This window comes from Anguilla anguilla, chromosome 6 (genome assembly GCF_013347855.1).
Source record: "Anguilla anguilla isolate fAngAng1 chromosome 6, fAngAng1.pri, whole genome shotgun sequence".
In the NCBI taxonomy this organism is placed as follows: domain Eukaryota; kingdom Metazoa; phylum Chordata; class Actinopteri; order Anguilliformes; family Anguillidae; genus Anguilla; species Anguilla anguilla.
This window is the reverse complement of record NC_049206.1, coordinates 32985936-33006394: the sequence shown is the minus strand read 5'-3', so window position 1 is coordinate 33006394 and position 20459 is coordinate 32985936. Positions and strand designations below refer to the sequence as shown.

Here is a 20459-nt window from a genome sequence, read left to right as displayed (position 1 = left end):
GTTACTGTACTTGTGACGCACTAAGTCGATAACATTCTCAACCGGTTGAAAATAGGACGTTAAATTTAAAACGCATATTTCTCCAAAAATAAAGAACGGAGATATTTAATACTTTACTCATCGTGTTTCTTCAATGCCTCTTGTGCAAATAGCACAGAAAACCGAGAAAGTGTGAAAACCACCATGTTACTCCTTTAAAGTGACCATATATAGTCATTGTTGGTGGAATAACGTGGTAAACCTAGTGGTAAAAGTTGGTATTACCGGTCCGGTCCAGAATTTGGCTTAATATCAAACTGGTTTGAAACTTTGTACATCGGCCCAACCCTAATTCCCACTTGAAAATGATGCAAAAGTGAGTTTCTTGAGTCAAAACAGTTGATTTGTAGTGGAATACATGATTATGTTGTGATTTACAGCAATGCATAATTTAGACATTTTGGATAGTTTTGGAGACACTGGGTACACTGCTTAGCCTATTTTTTGCTTCATAGATCTTTGCATATCTGCATATCACCCTTAGATTTTGCGCACTTGTGGTCTTTTTGTGGTCAACAAGTTTTTTCATTTTTGCCAAGGTAATTGCATTTGTGGATAGGGCTGGGCCGGTTATTTCATAATCGTGCGATTGACGGTCATCGACACACACGCAAAAAATCAGTCATAATCGCCATTTGTTAATGTTTTTCTGAAATGTATACCTTTTCAGAATGTTGTTGCAAAAATAATCTACCTTTCCTATAAATATACATTTACAATTTACAATACATTACAACATACAATTTAATGTATGCTTAAACACCACACGATCCCTCTAAAACAAAGCCGACAATACTTCTCCCTGCAACAATCTTTAAATTGTGGGCTGTCTCTGAGGTGCGCTGCCTTTGAAGTTTACCATGCTCCTACGCTATCTGGGAGGGGGTTGGGCAACATTGCAAAAGAAGCAATTGCAAAGAATTGTTTTTAATCTCCTTTTGCAGTAGATTATGTATTATTATTATTATTATTATATTTATATTATATTATTAATAATAATAATAATAATAATAACAATCATAACAATAATACTAATATATTAGTATTACTGTTGTAATTACATTAATATAGGCTTATTGCTTAATATAGTATTATCAATAAAGATTTCACGTGGTTTGACTAAACTGAAGTTCCTAACATTACTGATAGTTGCAGCAACTTACTGCGCTCTGATTGATGGAATGAAATAATCTCATCCAGTGAATGCACGTGACCTGTCACTCACAATTTCGCTGACAAGAACGGAGACTTGAGGTAAAATCAAGATGGAGCTTGTTGGCAAAACCAACGTTACGTCGCCAATTTGGACCCATTTTGGATTTAAACCGAATGAAGACGGAGAACCAGATGATTCAAATAAACCAATTTGCCGAATTTGCAATGCAACAATACCTGTAAAACAATCTGGCACAACAAATCTGAGAAATCACCTCAGAACGCACCACCCAAGCGAATCTGCTCAACTTGGACTTACATCAGAAGCTGCTACACCATCCACATCTGGCCAGGGGCAGCTGAGGGTGGCCCAAGCATTTTGCCCGAGGGGTGAAATATAAGGGGGACAGTGACAAATGGAAAGCTCTGACCGACAGCGGTCACCAAATTAATTCAATCGTCGCAGTCGGAAAGACAGGCAATGGCGGTCTGTTTTATTTTGTTTTAACATAGCCTAATTTGTTTAGCACTGTAAAAATAAACATTTTTATTTGATTTATTCCAAAATGTTTGGAAATGTTAAATCTTTGTTCTGTTTAAAGAAGTAAGTGTTAATAAAGGGTTCATTCTATTCTACTTATGCTACCTTTTTGTAACCAAAAAGACTGCCGGTTTGACCAAAATAAATTCATTTGATTTAATTTGACTGTCGCTAATTAAAAGCACATTTTCATCTCTCTTAACAGGCAATGTTGTTCAGTTTTATTTCGTTTCATTTATTAACACTGTCACTACTTAAATATGCCATAGGCCTATTGTTTTATTTCCTACTTAATATCTAAGAATGTTTAGGCAATTTAATTTGTTTAAACAAATGTTTAGCACTGTAAAAATAAATATTTTATTTGTTTCAAATAGTTTGGAAATGTTCAATATTCGTTGTTTATAGAAATAAGTGTTAATAAAGTTATGTTGTTAATTATATTCAACTTATGCTGCCTTTTAGTGTAGGGCTGCCACTAACGACTATTTTTTTATCGATTAATCTATCGACTATTTTACCGATTAGTCGATTAATGTAAACGATTAATTTTCCTCCAAAAAAATCTAATTGACCATTTCAAGTTAATTTTATTTTGACAACAAACTGTAGCCTATATGCCATTGTATAATGCAGCACAAACCTAAATGTAAACAATGGTTTACATATTAAAGTGCAAAAATGTAGGTTTAAACTGGCAACTCCAACATGATAAAAGAAAGAGGGCTTATTATTTAAGTCAGTAGTGCAACTCCAAAATAAATACAAGTTTCTATTAAACCCCTTATCAAAGTAAAAAAAGTTAGCTCTGCATATTGTTTAGAGTGTAAGAGACAGTGGTGTCCAGCTCAAAGTCCAACTCAAATATTGGAATCAAACATCTGTTAGAAATGTGTGTTTTAATGTAAAAATGTCAGCATGTCCACATGTTCTGGACTTAGGCTAGCTCTTTTCTTGGAAACTTTGCATTACTAACTAACGCTTAGATTACAGTGTGAAATATCCACATTATATAATACCACTAACCTATTTAAAGACACTCAATTTCAAAAATAACCTATATAACTGAAATATTTTTAGCAGCAATACTTACATAGCAATTATAATTTTATCTGTGTTCAGTAGACAGTAAATCAATGACAGTTCTATCCGCTTCTGTTTTGCTCCAGAAAACGATGTCAGATAGGTCTATCAGCAAACATATGGCTTAGCTATGCCCAGAAGTCCTCAATAATAATGGTATTTTCCAAGACATTACGAAAAACCGTTGACAACGTTTGGTTAGGTGCAGCGTCTTTTAGGCTACTGCTACCACAGAGTGAATGCGTAAGTGAATGTGATAAGAAAAAATTCGGTTACGCTGACCTAAAAAACACTATTCCAAAAGCAATGTTATACATTGTTAGAAAGCTTATACTTTCACCTACTGAATAAATGAATTGTCAATAAAGCCAGACTGTAGGTGACAACGCCGTAAACCACACTTGTGGTACAAACGGATTGTAGGTGACAACGCCGTAAACCACACTTGTGGCACAAACGGATTGTCCAAGACAATATATGACCACTCAGTCTCAAAAGGGACATCTCTACGCGTAAAACCAATGGTATGGTTGTATGTTTATTCAATATTTAGTCCCAGATGTTGACTGTAGAATGACATGGTAGATATAATTTTTTAAAACTTTGTCTCGTTTATTTCGTTATTCGGTGAGCAGCGTTTTCACTGCTGTATTGGCATATCTTACGGTCTTTGGAAACTTTTACACTGAACCTCTTTCGCAACTGAGTCGGCCTCTGCTGCAGCTGCCATGATTTTTTAAAAAACTGTAGCGTTGACTGGAGCCGACAATAACTGGAGCCAAAAACGACTGACGTCATGCACGCAGCAATTACGTAGTGATATTGAAGAAAAGCATTTGTTATAATGAAGTGAAGTGTTTGAGAAATCAAAAAGGTAAATTCATAAAAAATTTTAAAAAACAATGCGTCGGTTTGAAATATTGATGTCGACGCATTTTCAGCATCGACGTCATCGATTACGTCGACTAATCGCAGCAGCCCTATTTTAGTGTGAAGGAACCCCCCCTTCCCCCAAGACGAGAAGATTATGCCGACCAATACGATTACCTGGGTGACGATAATCGGCAGCAAAAATTCCATGACCGTCATAACTCTATTTGTGGCACTTTATTTCTTCCTAAATTATGAATATAAACTAAGTAGTATTATAAATGGTACAAATGTCTTGCTTCATTTAAGCCATTTTTCAAGTCTCTGTGATGCTCACACCTGGAGTTATAAAGCTTTAAATGAGGTATTTCCTGAATGGCCAAGGATTAGGCAGATTTGGCATTTGCGCGAGGGGGTTTACTAAGTAGGTGTTTATAGCTTTATTTTCTTATGCAATATTGGCTCCAGTTTGGGAGCTAAAATTTAGGGAGACTACTGATGAGGCTGATAAGGCTCGTCGCATGTCTGACAAATGAGAGTACATAAAATGCTTCTCGAGGTGATTTTTGTTTGGTTTCTCATGGTGCCAACCTGTTGTAGTTTGAATTGGGAGTAGAAGGCTGGAAATTCCGACTTTCCAAGTTGTCTGGAACACTGTATTAGAAGAGAGCTGCCTCCGAAGGTAGCTTCCTAATGGAAGAGGAACTGCAAAAGGCAACAAATTTGGGACATACGTAAGAAGCAGGGTGACCTTCACAGAAAAGTAGCCTGATTACTATCAAGTTAGCTGGCTGGTTTATGGAAAGCTCACAGAGACTTGGTGTATTAAATAATTTAAATGTACTTTTTAGATATAACTATAACAAATTATCAAGTTCACTGCATGTTCACACTTTAAGAGAGATACTCTGTTACCACCGCAACTGCACTTTGGTGTTTTCAGCCACCATTATTTTAACGGAACTAAGAAGCCTGGCATATTCGCAAAGACCTATGGGATATCCTCCCTGACAATGGATGCCTTGATGCTGCCTTCAGAATCATCCAAATTAAGGCACTTTAGCAGGAATCTTTTTTCTAACTTCCGAATGAGCTGTGCAAAGGCAGAATTTTTGCCATTTGAGTTCTCCTTCATCTTGTTTCAAGATCCACCTATGGGGAATGACATCCGGTCATGATTCCTCAGAAGCATCCAATTGCACCAAGTCTGGCTCTGACAGACAGTAGCACGTCCAATGCTACAGGAGGCACCGCCCTCCTGTAAGAGCGTATAGGACGTTGCAGCGCTACTACTCATCGGTTGATATTCGCTTCCCGCGATCATCCAAACTGAGCTCACAGCCTCGACCTTGCATCTCACAAGAACCTTATCACTTAACTGTCCACAGGAGGACATATACATAAAGCTTGCTAGCTTGCCGCCCTCTCTTGCTAGCTCCCTTCTGTATCGGGCAGCCCACGCCTTCGATACACCTCCCTGCTCGCGCTAACGCCGAACAGGACTGCTAGCTAACCACGCTAGCCTGTTGGTGCTTAAAGCCAGCCGCCCACGCTGCCTTTATTTGCTTAGCCAGCCTGCTAGCTCCCTGCTACATGGCTCTTTCTATGCTCGTCTCTCTCAAATTCTCCGAAGAGCTAAACTCCCGAGCCTGCCCGGCCGCTTGCGGGGCTCTCATCGCCGCCAAAGATACCCATCGTCTCTGTGTCATGTGCTTGGGTTTTCAACATGCCCAGGACGCCCTTGACGCTCCGGAGAGTTGCAGCCACTGCCTGGCTTTGCCTAGGAGGCTGCGACGGCGGAGACTGAGATTCGCTGCTACCCATGGCAACGACCTCGGTCAGGAGGACTCCGATAAAGAGGACGACAGCACTACGGCCCCTCAACCCCCGCAAGGCCATCCGATCCTGAACTGGGCTGACCAGTCCGACCCAGACATGTTGGGTCTTCCCCTGTCCCTCAACAGTACTCCTATACTGGAGGGAGAGGCGCTTGAGTCGGAGCACGACATTGCGCCAGTTGCGTGTAATCACTCGGGCAAGGAGGACGCCATTCCTTACACCCAGTTAGCACCAGCTATGGGGACGGCTAATGCCCCAACCCCATGCTTTGCTTTTGGAGGTGTGCGAGCGGGCCGCCGCCAGTCTCCACAGCCTCCATTCACCAGGCTTCCTACAGGTCCTCAGCCCTCGCTATTCGAGCTCTCGATGTCTCCTCTCTACTCTCGGTTTACCAAGCCGAGCTAATTGAGGAGATGGGGAAACAGCTCGAGAAGGGGAGTCCTTCCCCCATACTGTGGCAAGAGATTGTCACTATTAACCTCTTAAGGCACAAGCCAAATTTTGCCAATCCTTGCCCATTTAGGGGGTACCCTATTTAAAGCTTTATAACTCCAGACGTGAACACCACAGAGACTTGAAAAATGGCTTAAATGAAGCAAGACATTTGTACAATTTACAATACTAACACAGATTAGTTTATATTCATAATTTTGGAAGAAATAAAGTGCCACAAATGCAATTGTTTTGACAAAAAATCCAAAATAAATTTGCACTTTTTAAGTTCGCAATGAAATACTGCGAGATTGAATATATGCAGGAGGTTAAACTATACATGTGCTAGGTCAAAAACTTCTTGACCACAAGTTCATAAAATCTAAGGGTGGATATGTAGAACTACTATAGATGTATGAAGCAAAAACTAAGCAGTGTACCCAGCATCTCCAAATCTATCCAAAATGTCTAAATTATGCATTGCTGTAAATCATAACATATCCATGTATTTCACTACAAATCAACTGTTTTGACTCAAGAAAATCACTGTTGCATAATTTTCAAATGGGAATTACAAGCTTTCAGTCAGTACAGTGGTCTAAAATAGCTAGGTGTCCAGAAACATATCCAAAATATCTCCAAAATTGAATAAAATGCTTTTTGTCCATTATAAAGCATATAAATGAGCCCCTTATGAGGGTTTAAGATGAAACATTGCTATCAGATTAAAAAAATAATGCAAAAACATTGTCACACAATGCGGTACAGTACCTAAATGTGTAATAATTAACTCGTGTGTATTTCTATACTCTGTACTCTCGTATGTTTTATTGTATGGGGATGAGACAACATGAAAACAATTTTCACCCGTCCACCACGTTTTGGCAATGTTCCAGCTCTGACGTCATCACGTTGCACGCTTCACAAAAACTATTACACTTCCGTCTAACGCTTACATTATAGTGTGAAATATTTACATTATATAACACCACTAACCTATTTAAAAATACTCAATTTCAAAAAGAACGTATATAACCGAAATATTTTGAACGATAATACTTACATAGCAATGGTGAAATCTCCTCTATGTTCAGTAGATAGAGACAGAGAGACAGTATCAATTATATTGTTCTATTCGCTTCTGTTTTGCTCCAGAAAACGATGTCAGCTAGGTCTATCAGCAAACATATGGCTTAGCTATGTTCAGAAGTCCTCAATAATAATAGTATTTTCCAAGAAATTACGAAATATCCTTGAACATGTTTCGTTAGGTGCATCGTATTTGTCTGCTAACAGAGTGTGATTGCGTAAGTGAATGCTATGCTAAGAATATTTTCTGTTACGCTGACCTATAAAACGTTATTCCGAAAGCAGAATTAGACATGTTATACATCGTTAGAAAGCTTATACTCTCGCCTACCGAATAAATGAATTGTAAATCTAGTCAGACTGTACTAAAAAGGGCGACGACGCCGTAAACAACAGGTGTGGTGTTACGCACAGATATTTTGGAAGATACCCAGGCGTCACAGATGCGCCTGTATTTCCCAAACGGATTGTCCAAGACAATATATGACCACGCAGTCTCAAAAGGGACATCTCTACACGTAAAACCAACAGTAAGGTTTTATATTTATTCAATATTTAGTCCCAGATATTGACTGTAGAATGACATGGTATCATTTTTAAAAACTTTTTCTCGTTTATTTCGTTATTCAGTGAGCAGCGTTTTCACTGCTGTATAGGCATATCTTAGGGCTATTGTCGGGTTTATCTTGTTGCTATGACGGAATACAATTTTTTAGTGGTGAAAGAATATTTTTATGAATGCCAAGATAGACAATATTGTCCATTATGTCAAGGGTGGGGGGTGTTTTTTAGATGAGACTGCAGGGAGGGGGTGTGTGTTAAATGAACGACGGGAGCGACAATGGTGGGGCTGCGAAACTCCGTTTTCGGCATAGTTGTCATGTATCGTCTACTAATGAAACGGAAACAACGCGTTTCTGTTTTCATCTCACACTTTGGTTGCAGTAGCACCGAATGTTTGAGTTTAGTAATTTAGGCACGCGGGCGTGCCCACCACTAGGGGCAATGCGCTAAGAGGTTAACGACCTGGTTCTGCGCAGTGCTCGCCAGTGTGTCCAGGCCTGTGGTCGTGGCCCTGGCCGTAGCTGGTGAGCGGGACCTGTGGCTTAATCTCTCTGGTCTGCCCGACAGTAAGAAGAGGTGCATCGCAGGTGCCCGAGTTGAGCCAGGTTAGCCTCTTTTTGGCCCTGTTCTGACTCATGCAGCAGCGGTGTGATGATAAAAAGAAAGAGGATGATGATGACTCTGCCTCCCCACGTGCCCCCCACAGCCTCCAGCTGTGAACCGCTGTGCCCAACCGGACCAGGGAAGAGCCAAGCCCCAGGGAAAAATCCTAGGCCAGCAGGGTAACCCCGCTCCCAGGCCTTGGGATAACATGACCTTTGCTGCAGCCGCAGCAAAGAGACCATCACCCACCCCCGCTCACCCCAAGCGGAAGACCGGCTTCCCCGCTAGGGGGCTAAGTCCACGTTCTGGGGCGACCAGCCCCGTGGACACTCAGTCCTTCCTCTCAATGCCCCGAGAGGGAGACTCTGTTCTAGCCACACAGGTAGTGTTACCCACATTCAGTGTGCAGAACAACACCAGGCCATTTCTAATAAAAGCTTCCGCCCTGAAAGGCCAAAAAAAAAAACCGTGTGAAAAGATTCTCTTTAAATCACACGAGGCCTCCCCTGGTTTTGCCACTAGGTGGTGCGCCGACACCATTATTCGATTTGGTCTCACCCGGCCAAATTCCCCCGTGGTCCCCCACACCGGCAGGGGCACTCGCGAGCCACATCGTAGCTTGGCAGGGTGCGTCAGCCCCAGAATAGCCAAAGGCTACAGACGACTGTTCAGAGTGAAACCACCGCGTTACAACGGAGTCATGTACTCTCAAACCAAAGAGAGTACCACCCATGTTTTAGAGGAGGAACTCTCTTCTCTCTTACACAAAGGGGCGATCTGTGTGGTTCCGCGAGATCAAGCCAAACACAGCTTTTATTCTCACTTTTCCTGGTTCCAAAGAAGGACGGCTCCCTATGTCCGATCTTGGATCTCAGATCTCAACTTCAAAACGTTAACGTACAGCACTCAATACGTCAGAACGATTAGTTCACATCAATCGATCTGAAAGATTCTTTTTTCCATGTAGGCATCTGTCCCCCTCACACAAAATGTATCCAATTCGCCCACCGTGGTGTTTGCTGTGAATACACAGTTCTACCGTTCGGCCTCTCCCTAAGCCCACGGGTGTTCTGTCTTTGTGTAGAGGCGGGTCTGGCTCCGTTGAGACTAACGAGAGTCAGAATTCTGACTTATCATCGCCAGTTCGAAAGTCAGAGTTGTGCAGGATACACAGCTAGTTCTGACACACCTGTCGTCTCTTGGTTTTAGAGTGAACCTCCCCAAGAGCAATCTCTCTCCATTCCAGAATGTAACGTTCTTGGGACTGGACCTAAACTCTGTGTCGATGCGAGCTGGGATATCAGCAGACTGCATCTTATCACTCAGAGTCTTTCTTTCTCAGTTCAAACCGGGCTCGAGAGTACAGTATCGCACATGCCTCAGGCTGCAAAGGCTGATGGCTTCCGCCTCTCAGGTCCCTCCACTGGGGCTATTAAGAATTAGGGGCTTTATGAGGTGGATTTCATCGCTCCACCTCAGCCCCGTTGCCGATCGCTGCCTCTCGGTGACAAGCGAGTGATACCAAACTCTGCGTCACTGGGGAAGCACTTTTATACTCAGGGAACCCCTCTCGGGATCGTTCTCATGAGGAAAGTCGTGACAACAGACGCGTCCCTCTCTGGGTGGGGTGCCACTCACTATCCCCACTATGACAAGGACTAAGGCTTTCAGAAAGTGCAACCAGCTCTTTGTCGCCTGGGGCCCACCCTGCAAAGGGAAAGCCAATCTCTAAGCAGCGGCTGTCTCATTGGCTCGTGGAGGCTATTGCTATGGCATATGACTCAAAGGGGATATGACCCCCCTCAGGCCTGAGGGCTCATTCTACGAGAGGCATAGCTGCATTGTGGGCCCTATTTCGTGGGGTCTCCTTGCAGGAGATTTGTTCAGCTGCAGGCTGGGCTTCTCCACATACCTTTGCTAGGTTCTACCGCCTGGACATTACCAGGACTCCGGTAGCCCACGCAGTTCTGGGGGTGAGCTCTGTGTGAAGCTCATGCATCTCCCCTCACCTGCTTTGTGTTTAGTACTTCCTTACATGGGATGTGCCGGACACGCCCTCCCCTCAAGGGGCGAGGCTGCCCTTGCTGGCCTAACAGTTTCTCAGCTGTGAGCATAGAGAAATCTGGGAGTTGTCCATATCTCCCCATAGGTGGATCTCGAAACGAGATGATGAAAGAGAGCTTTAAGTTACTATCATAACCCCGGTTCTCTGAAACATTGAGTGGAGAGATCCACCAAGACTGCCCTGCTTGCCGTGCACGAGAAGCGAATATGTTCACCGATGAGTAGTAGCGCTGGAGCATCCTATATGCTCTTACAGGAGGGCGGTGCCTCCTGTAGCATTGGACGCGCTACTGTCTGTCAGAGCAAGACTTGGTACAATTGGATGCTCCTGAGGAGTCACGAATGGATGTCATTCCCCATAGGTGGATCTCTCCACTCGATGTTTCAGAGAACCGGGGTTACGAGAGTAACCTAAAGTTTTCCGTTTTTCACCCTATGGTGTCCTATTGGCGGAAATGGCATCACATCTATTCTGATTGGCCCCAAAAAACGGTCAGATGTGGAGGACATGTTTTGAGGGTAATCTTTCCATAGCAAGTGAATGGGACAGTGAAATTCATTTTCAGTGGCAATTTTTGCATCTTTATTTGCAAATAATTAGCTATAATTTGTATCATTAAGATTTAGTATAGCTTTCATTTGCACATTTAGTAGAATAATATGGTATGCATTTTGTATGGGTGTTGTAAAAACTGTAGGACTTAAGTAGTGATTTCAGAATGGTCTTATAATAATAATAATAATCCTGAAAAAGTTGAGTTGCAGAAAACAGTTATCCAAATAACTATGACCCCATGGGCGAGGGAAATCAGAATGTGAGTGTGTCAGTCCCCAGGAACTTCTCCAGCAGGACTCCTTATATTGGTGAACTTCTCCGGAGAAGATTCTTTCATAGGCCTCCTGCAACTGTGAACTATTCTGAAATAAAAACAGATCATAATTATAATCTGATTTATAATTAAGTGATTTATAATCACTGTTAACATAACTGGTAGCAATTTGTAGGACAAAATGAAAGTGTCACGAGGCAGTACCTCAGACAGATGGTCTTTATCTGTAGTGGGAAGCTTGATGCAATTACCTAAAAAGGGGTAACCAAATTATTTCACTCATCAAAGACTGAGGTGAATCAATAGGCTCCTAATTAGGTTGTTGTACTCGTCTAATTTCTTTAACCTCTTAGCACAAAGCCCCTAGTGGTCGGCATGCCAGCATGCCGAGATTACAAAACTCAGACATTCAGTGCTAATGCAACCAAAGTATGAGTTAAAAGAAACTCGTTGTTTTAGTTTCATTAGTAGACGATACACGACAACTGTGCTGAATACGGAGTTTTGCAGCGCCACTATTGTCGCTCTGGTCGTTCATTTAACACGCACCCCATCTCCAACTACACCCCTCACCCATGACATAATGGACAGTATTGTCTATCTGGGCCTTCATAAAAATATTCTTTCACCACTAAAAAATCCTATTCCGTCATAGCAACAAGATAAACCCAACAATAGCCCTAAGATATGCTAATACAGCAGTGAAAACGCTGCTCTCTGAATAACAAAATAAACGAGACAAAGTTTTAAAAAATGATACCATGTCACTCTACAGTCAATATCTGGGACTAAACATTGAATAAATATACAACGTTACCATTGGTTTTACGCGTAGAGATGTCCCTTTTGAGACTATGAGTAGTCATATGTTGTCTTGGACAATCCGTTTGTGAAATATACTCGCATTTCTGACGCCTGGGTACCTTCCAAAATAGCTGTGTGTAATACCACGTGTTGTTTACGGCGTTGTCACCCTTTTTAGTACAGTCTGGCTTGACTGACAGTTCATTTATTCAGTAAGTGAGAGTATAAGCTTCCTAACGATGTATAACATGTCTAATTTTGCTTTTGGAATAGCATTTTATAGGTCAGCGTAACCGAAAATTTTCTTATCACATTCACTCTGTGGTTGCAGTAAAATACGCTGCACCTAACGAAACCTTGTCAACGATTTTTCATAATTTCTTGGAAAATAATATTATTATTGAGGACTTCTGGGCATAGCTAAGCTATATGTTTGCTGATAGACCTAGCTGACATCGTTTTCTGGTGTAAGACAGAAACGCATAGAACTGTATCATTGATTTACTGTCTCTGTCTCTGTCTACTGAAAACAGATAACATTTCATCATTGCTATGCAAGTATTACTGCTCAGAATATTTTGGTTATATATGTTATTTTAGAAATTGAGTGTCTTTAAATAGGTTAGTGGTATTTTATAATGAGGATATTTCACACTGTAATGTAAGCGTTCGTTAGTAGTTTTTGTGACACATGCAACAGCGATGACGAGAGTGTTGGAACATTGCCAAAACGTGGTGGACGGTTGAAAATTGTTCTCATGTGATCCCATCCCCATACAAGAAAACATACAAGAGTACAGAGTATAGAAATAAATACAAGAGTTAATTATTACACATTTAGGTACTGTATAGCATTGTGTTACAATATTTTTGCATTATTTTTAAATCTGATATCAATGTTTCATCTTAAACCTTCATAAGGGGCTCGTTTATATGTTTTACAATGGACAAAAAGCATTAGGCCTATATTCCTTTTTGGAGAGGTTTCTGGACCCCTAGCTATTTCAGACCACTGTACTGATGGAAAGCTTGTAATTCCCACTTGAAAATGATGCAACAGTGAGTTTTTTGAGTAGTGATTTGTAGTGAAATATGTGAATATGTTGTGATTTACAGTAATGCATAATTTAGACATTTTGGGTAGATTTGGAGACGCTGGGTACACTGCTTAGTTTTTGCTTCATAGATCTTTAGTAGCTCTACATATCCACCCTTAGATTTTATGAACTTGTGGTCAAGACATTTTTGATCCAGGACATGTATACTTTAACCTGCTGTCTATATGCAATCTCTCAGTATTACATTGTGAACTAAAAAAAAGTGCAAATTCATTTTAGATTTTTTGCCTAAACAATTGCATTTGTGGCACTTTATTTCTTCCAAAATGATGAATATAAAGTAATCTAAGCTAGTATTGTAAATGGTACAAATGTCCTGCTTCATTTAAAGCCATTTTTCAAGTCTCTGTGATGTTAACAACCAGATTTATAAAGCTTTAAATTGGGTACCCCCTAAATGGGCAAGGATTAGCCAGATTTGGCATGTGCGCTAAGGGGTTCATTAAAATGATGCAGGTCTGGTTCTTTATCACTTGCTTTCTTTGAATTCATTATCTACAAAACGGTTAGTTTTTGTATTTGTGTGTCCTAACCAATTAGGAGCGTATCAGTTCACCTCCGTCTAATTTATTCGTGTAAAAAAATTTTTTCCGTCTTTATTAAATGTTTTCAGTTTGGTACAATAATCACAATGAGGACATGGGACTTTTAGTCTTCATGGCATGCATTGCTATTTTTGACGTAATGTGGCTTAATAGCGTAAATCCATCTAAACATGAAAGGCAATTATCGCAGCTTGTTAAAATTTTTGGATTACAATTGTGGTTGGAACAACAACAACAGCATACACAGGGGTCCCCCAGGACTGAGGGAACCATTGGTGTAGATTGAGGAAGCCTGTGAGCTCCTAAGATTGATTGTTAAATCTTCCACTAAATCAACATAATTCCAAATGACTGAGATTTGAGAGCTAACACATTGAGGACCAATTTCACATTCATAACCTCACATTTTGATGAGAACCACTGGTGCTGAATGATTTAGGTGGAGTATTAAAGCAAAAGTAGATACAATTGTAATAATACTGAACAAATGCTGTAGTGTTCCAGTGGAAGCTATTGCATAAAGAAACAGGCCTAACTTTCACAAATGTAGCAAAGCATTGCATTGATTTTGGATAAGGTGTGCTTAGTCTCTGTGAAACATCGGTAATAAGTCCAGTGTTTATAACTTTATTTTGGCGTGCAAATTTTTACGAATTTGTTTTATGATGAAAAATTTAACTACAATTCATTTTAAGTAGTTCAGTTTTGTCTTGAATAATTAAAACTGCTGTAATATGTTGTTTTCTGTTCCCCAGAATGATCCCAAGTATAAAGAGAGGTCTAACACTAGGAACTCCATTCTGGACCAGTATGGCAAGGTTCTACCCAGAGTGCAGCGAAAACTCGCTACAGAGCGAGTGAAACCATACCATCACCCCTCTACCATACACAAGGAAGGTGCGTCTCCAAGAGCTTTGTTCTTAGAATGTCTATGAACATTAATTTCTGAAATGGGAATGGCACAGATATTGCTACCTAATCAAAACAGATAATTTTAAAAAATAATTCTAATGCATGTAATCACTACAATAAAATTGTAAATAAAATTACTGCAGATTAAGATTTGTAAACTGTGTCCTGTAATGCACCTGTTATATTTCCATAACAAATGAGTAATCTTCATGTGACATTTATCAGGATTCAACCACATGTAGTGTTAACATTGTATATAGGTTACTATAGTGATCTTTTTTTTTTTCCTCTTTGGATTTTGTCCACCGTGAAGACTAAGCTTAGTTCTGCAGTCATTGATTAGAAAAAGGATTTTTTTGTTTTTAATTACTCTGTTAGAATTTGTTTGACAGATGTTTTTGTCTGTAGTTTCTAGACCGCAGCCCTTGTCAACACTGCCCAAGCGGTCAGTGGCAGAAAATGTGCTGACCAGGGCAAGCTTCCTCAGCAATGTTCTCACCAAGATTGGGGAGGTGTGGGAAGGCAAGGATGGCAAGCATCAGTCTTCTCTGCTGAAAAGGTGCACTACGAACAACCTCATAAAAGGAAATACACCATGACGTTTCTAACAGCTGCTGACTTTTCACACACACACACACACACATCAGAAACATAACGAATGCAGATGTTTCCATACAGGTGTGCTGCATGATACAGTGAAGCTATTAACATCCTATCATGCTTTGTAGCATGTATAAAAATGCTGAGCCGGGTGACCTTGATTTTGAATCAAGATGGCAAACGGAAGATCTAAGTGACTTTGAAAGAGGGTTCATTATTGGGGCGAGGATGGCTTGAGCTTCAATCACAAAGACTGCTCAACTGCCTTGTGTTTCAATTGGAGCAGTGACTAAAGTGACATCTGTATTTAGATCTATGGGAGAGACATCAGTAAATAGGTTCAAAAATAGTGGCCGAAAGCGGACATTCAATGATTGTGATGTTTGTGCATTAGTGCGATATGAAAGGAAAAACAGAAGAGCAGCTCTTCCTCAGGTGACTGAGAATGTCAATGCAGGATGTGATCAGACTGTGTCAGCAAGAACAGTCCGTCAACAACTACATTGAGAGGGATATTATAGTAGGGTTGCAGTGCATAAATCCCTCATTACAAAGACGAATGCACATTTGAGATTTCAGTGGTGCAAAAACCATAGACACTGGTCTACAGAGATGTGGAAAAAGTAATATGGTCAGATGTGTCATCCTTCACCATATTCTCGATGAGTGGGCATGTGTGGTACACCAAGAGAATGGTACAGTCCTGAATGCTTGACCCCTACAGTGAGGGGGTCCAGTGGCTCTGGTATGCTTTGGGGGGCATTTTCCTGGTATGGTTTGGGTCCACTTCTCCCATTAGAGGGAAGCGTCACTACAAATCAGTACAGAGTTATTCTGAGAGATCACTTTTATCCTATGATGAAACATTTCTGTCCTGATGGGTGTGGTCTCGTCCAAAATGAAAATGTTCCCATCCACAGGGCACGAAGAGTCACTGAATGGTTTGATGAGTATGCAAATGATGTGTATCACATGCTATAGTCTTTGCAGTCATTAGATCTCAACCCAATTACATACACCTAGGCTAAAGATAATTCAAACTCAGTTTTTCACAACTCCGCACATTTTATGTTACTATACGTTTGTTTTGGCAAGTCAATTAGGGCATCTACTTTGTTCACATCAGCAGTAATTTTAAAACAATCGATTACAGACCGATTTATTTCAGCTTTAATTCACTATATCAGAATTCCAGTGGGTCAAAATTTTACATACAACAAGTTGACTCTCTTTAAACTGTCTGGAATATTCCAGAAATTGATGTAATGACTTTTAGAAGCGTCTGATTGGCCAATTGTTATAATTAGGAGTTAACTGACACCTGTGGCTGTATTTAAGGGCCTACCTTTAGAGCTACTGTCTTTTTGCCTTTGATACCATGGGAAAATCCAAGCAACTCACCCAAGACCCCAGAAAAAAAATGTGTGGACCTCCACAAGTCCGGTTCCTCCTTAGGAGCAATTTCCCAATAACTGAAGATACCACAAGCATCTGTACAAACAATTGTATGGAAATATTAAAATCTTGAGACCACACAGACACTGCATAGTTCAGGAAGGATGCACAAATTAACTCCCAGGGTTGAACGAACTTTGGTCCGAAAGGTTCAACTGAACCCCAACACAATAACAAAGGAACTGGTGAAGGAGTTGGAGGCATCAGGTACCAAAGTATCTACAGAATCCCCTACTCCAAGACAGGCATAAAAAAAAGCCAGATTGAAGTTTGCAGGTGATCACCAGGACGAAGACCTAACCTTTTGGAGGAGTGTTCTCTGGTCCGATGAAACAAAAATGGAACTGTTTGGCCATAATTATCAGCGCTATGAACATCATCTTAACTGTGAAGCATGGGGGTGGCAGCATCATGTTGTGGGGGTGTTTCACTGGAAAAGGAACTGGTGCACTTCAGAAAATAGATGGCATCATGAGGAAGGAGGATTATCTAGAAATACTAAAGCAACACCTCAAGACATCAGCTAGAAAACTTGGTTGCACCTGGGTCTTCCAGCAGGACAATGATCCTAAGCCAGTGGTTCTTAACCTTGTTGGAGGCACCGAACCCCACCAGTTTCATATGCTCATTCACCGAACCCTACTGCCCACTAACTGCAGACTAGACTGAGGGGTGGACCTCTGCGGCGGAGGCTCCACCGAACCCCTGAGACCGACTCACCGAACCCCTAGGGTTCGACCGAACCCAGGTTAAGAACCACTGTCCTAAGCATACCTCTGAAGTTGTAACAAAATGGCTTAAAGACAACAAAGTGAAAGTATTGGAGTGGCCATCACGAAGCCATGACCTGAATCCCATTTGTGGAAAATTTGTGGACTGAACTGAAAAAGCGTGTCCAAGCAAGGAGGCCTCCAAACCTGACTGAGTTACACCAGTTCTGTCAGGTGGAATGGGCAAAAATTCCAACAAAGTATCTGTGAGAAGCTTGTGGAAGGCTACCCCAAGAGTTTAATTCAAGTTAAGCAATTAAAAGGCAATGCCACCAAATACTAAGACAGTGTATGTAAACTTTTGACCCACTGAAAATCTGATATAGTACATAAAAGCTGAAATAAATATCTCATCGATTATATTGAAATTACCTCTTATGAAAATAAAGTAGATACCCTAATCGACACAGGAAATGTATGGTAACATGAAATGTGTGGAGTTGTGAAAATTTGAGTTTGAATGTCTTTACCCTAGGTGTATGTTAACTTTTGGCCTCAACTGTGTGGGAGATTTTGGACCAAAGTTTTAGACGCTCTTCTCCAACATAATCAGAACACCAAATATGGGTATGTCTTTTGGAAGAACGGTGTTTCATCCCTCCTGCGGAGTTCTGGAGACGTGCTGAATCTATGCCAATGCACATTGAAGCTGTTCTGGCAGCTTGTGGTGGCCCCATACCTTACAATGACATGTTGGTTTTTCTTTTATTACCTGTCTGGGTATATGTGCATGCATATATATATATATACCACTTTCCAATGAAAAGATTTTTAATACGATGCGCAAAGGGAGACTCGCCACGGTGCCACAACAAGCGTTCCATAGGAATCTCAACAAGACAGTCACAAGTGAGGGTTTAAGTATACTGTTGAGAGGTGTGGTTATTGCCATGCGTAAACGTTCCCAGGAAGGAATATACATTCCAACAGACTTCCTGCATATCCTTACAAACAGTGATTGAACTCTATTTGTAGCCATTTGCCTCTAACAATGGGAAGCAGTTACAGTGTGTGAGTGTGGGAAGTCAGAGTGTGAGTGTGGGAATGTGTGTTCAGATGAGGTTAAGATGCAGGAAGGAACTGAATTGTTAAAACATCAATCATTCCACCATTTTGTATTGATGGTGGGGTGGCATCCCAACCACCACTAAAGCCGCGTTTCCACCGCAGGAACTTTATCCCGGAACTAGGAACCTTTTGAGGAACTCAGTGCGTTTCCACCGCAGGAACTAGGGTCTAAATTAAGTTCAGCTGGGGACTTTATTTTACCCCCAAAAAACGTCCCTGCTCGGGGGGTAGTACTTTTCAAAAGTACCGGAACCTTTGGGGTGGGGCGCAAGCGCTGAAAATTTCTGATTGGTCGACTACATGCAGTGTTTTATTTCAACCGCCATTTTTAAAAATCTGCAGCTGCTAACCGATTTATTTTCATAATAACTTGAAATCAAACTTGTATGTTATGCGGCGCAGTAGCCTAGTTTTGGTTATAGCCTGCCAACGTCTTGGAATTATAACATGCAAAAAAAAATGCTGCGAGTACTCGACCAATCAGAAATGTTCAGCGCTGCAAGCTCCACCCAAAAGGTTCCTGTACTTTCGGAAAGTACTACCCCCCGAGCAGGAACTTTTTGGGGGGTAAAATAAAGCCCCCGGAACTACATTTAGACCCTAGTTCCTGCGGTGGAAACGCACTGAGTTCCTCAAAAGGTTCCTAGTTCCGGGGTAAAGTTCCTGCGGTGGAAACGCGGCGAACCATGGGCTGAAGGAACCTTTTAGTTCCTTGAAAAGTAGTTCCTGGGACTAAAAGTTCCCGGGTACTTTTGGTGGAAACGCGGCTTTAGTTAGTTCCTTTCACCACTCCTCCATTTTGTATTGGGGGCTCCTGCACTAGTCAGGAGTCTCCTATTCACCCACAAGCTCAAATGTCACAAGTCATTTTAAAGTCCTTATGCTTACATCCTCAATTCTCCACATACGAGCACTTTCAAACATGTCTCTCCCCCTTCCCTACTTGCAATTTCCCTGTAAATCTCACTGGCTTTCCAGTGCCTAACTTCCTCCCGTGTTTGAGCAAGGTCCTCAGCGTCTCCCACAGTACTGCAGTAAAGGCAGTATACTACCTTGCATCAAAACCCTTCTCTTCTGTTCAATACTTCCGTCTTTTACTTCCATCTTTCGCACATACTTGAACCCTCCAATGTTACATACTAGTTCCTCCATCTCTGGCGTATTTACACGGCCTTGGTTGCCCTCGGTAACCCCACAGATCACCCCACAGGTGCATTTGCGGTATAACTAAATAACCCTCACTGTAATTTTTAGTTTAAATTTTTCCTCAAATTTTTATTATGCCATTTGGTTAAACGTGCAGCCCATGCCAATAGGTCACTGCAGTCTCTCGGAGCATAGCCAATTTCTCCAGCCTTGTTTCTAAAAATGGGAAGACTACTATAAATTACAGCAGTAAGAAAATCACCACTGTCTCTACTCGGTTTTCCTGGATTACCATAAGCTAAATACAGTTTAAATTTCTCTTCAACGTATCTATCAAAAGGCTTATCCTCCCTAGCAGAGAACACGGCGAACAAATTAGATCCCATACCAAGGGCTCGCATTACAACTTTCTTAAACATTTCTACAGCATTATTCATTGCTTGGGTGGACGCAAACCTTACTGTAGCCCATGCTGAATTTTTGTGGCTTTTATTTAGACTTGTCCAAACTGTTTCGGGACATTTAGCTCTAGTTAGAGTATAAACATCAAAAGCATGCAGACTGCCTACTGCCATGTAGTGTCCCATCTTACTCCAAAATGCTAAATTTGGGTCCTGTCTCTGCAAATCAGGTAGCTCTTTAACCATAGATCGTAAATGATAGATCGCAGATGGACTAAGAGAGGTGTGTTTTAACACTGCAACCGTTGCGGGTCTCCCCTCGCATGGTTGTGAATTAGGAATTGTGTCAATAGCCACAGGCGCTAATGGGGGATTTCTTTTTGGGGCTGTTGGGGCATGGAGGGGGGGGGGGTTCTTTGTTGCAGCAAGGCATCTATTTCGGGGTACAAAAGTGGATAAGTAGGGGGAGATTGGATAAACATCTCTGTTTCTTTCTCTTTACTTTTTAAATCTTCCTGACATTTTAGCTTA

The 20459-nt window shown here is 41.3% G+C and overlaps 1 protein-coding gene across 2 annotated transcripts in view; it reads left to right on the top strand.

The window, feature by feature from the left end:
• The window catches only part of ahctf1 (AT hook containing transcription factor 1), a 224807-nt gene that overhangs the window by 134119 nt on the left and 70229 nt on the right, over window positions 1-20459 (top strand). For both annotated transcript variants that reach the window (XM_035422269.1, XM_035422270.1), the window contains 2 exons: window positions 14332-14473; window positions 14897-15047. In XM_035422269.1, the coding sequence (XP_035278160.1) occupies window positions 14332-14473; window positions 14897-15047 (293 nt within the window). The remainder of the gene's footprint in view (window positions 1-14331; window positions 14474-14896; window positions 15048-20459) is intronic.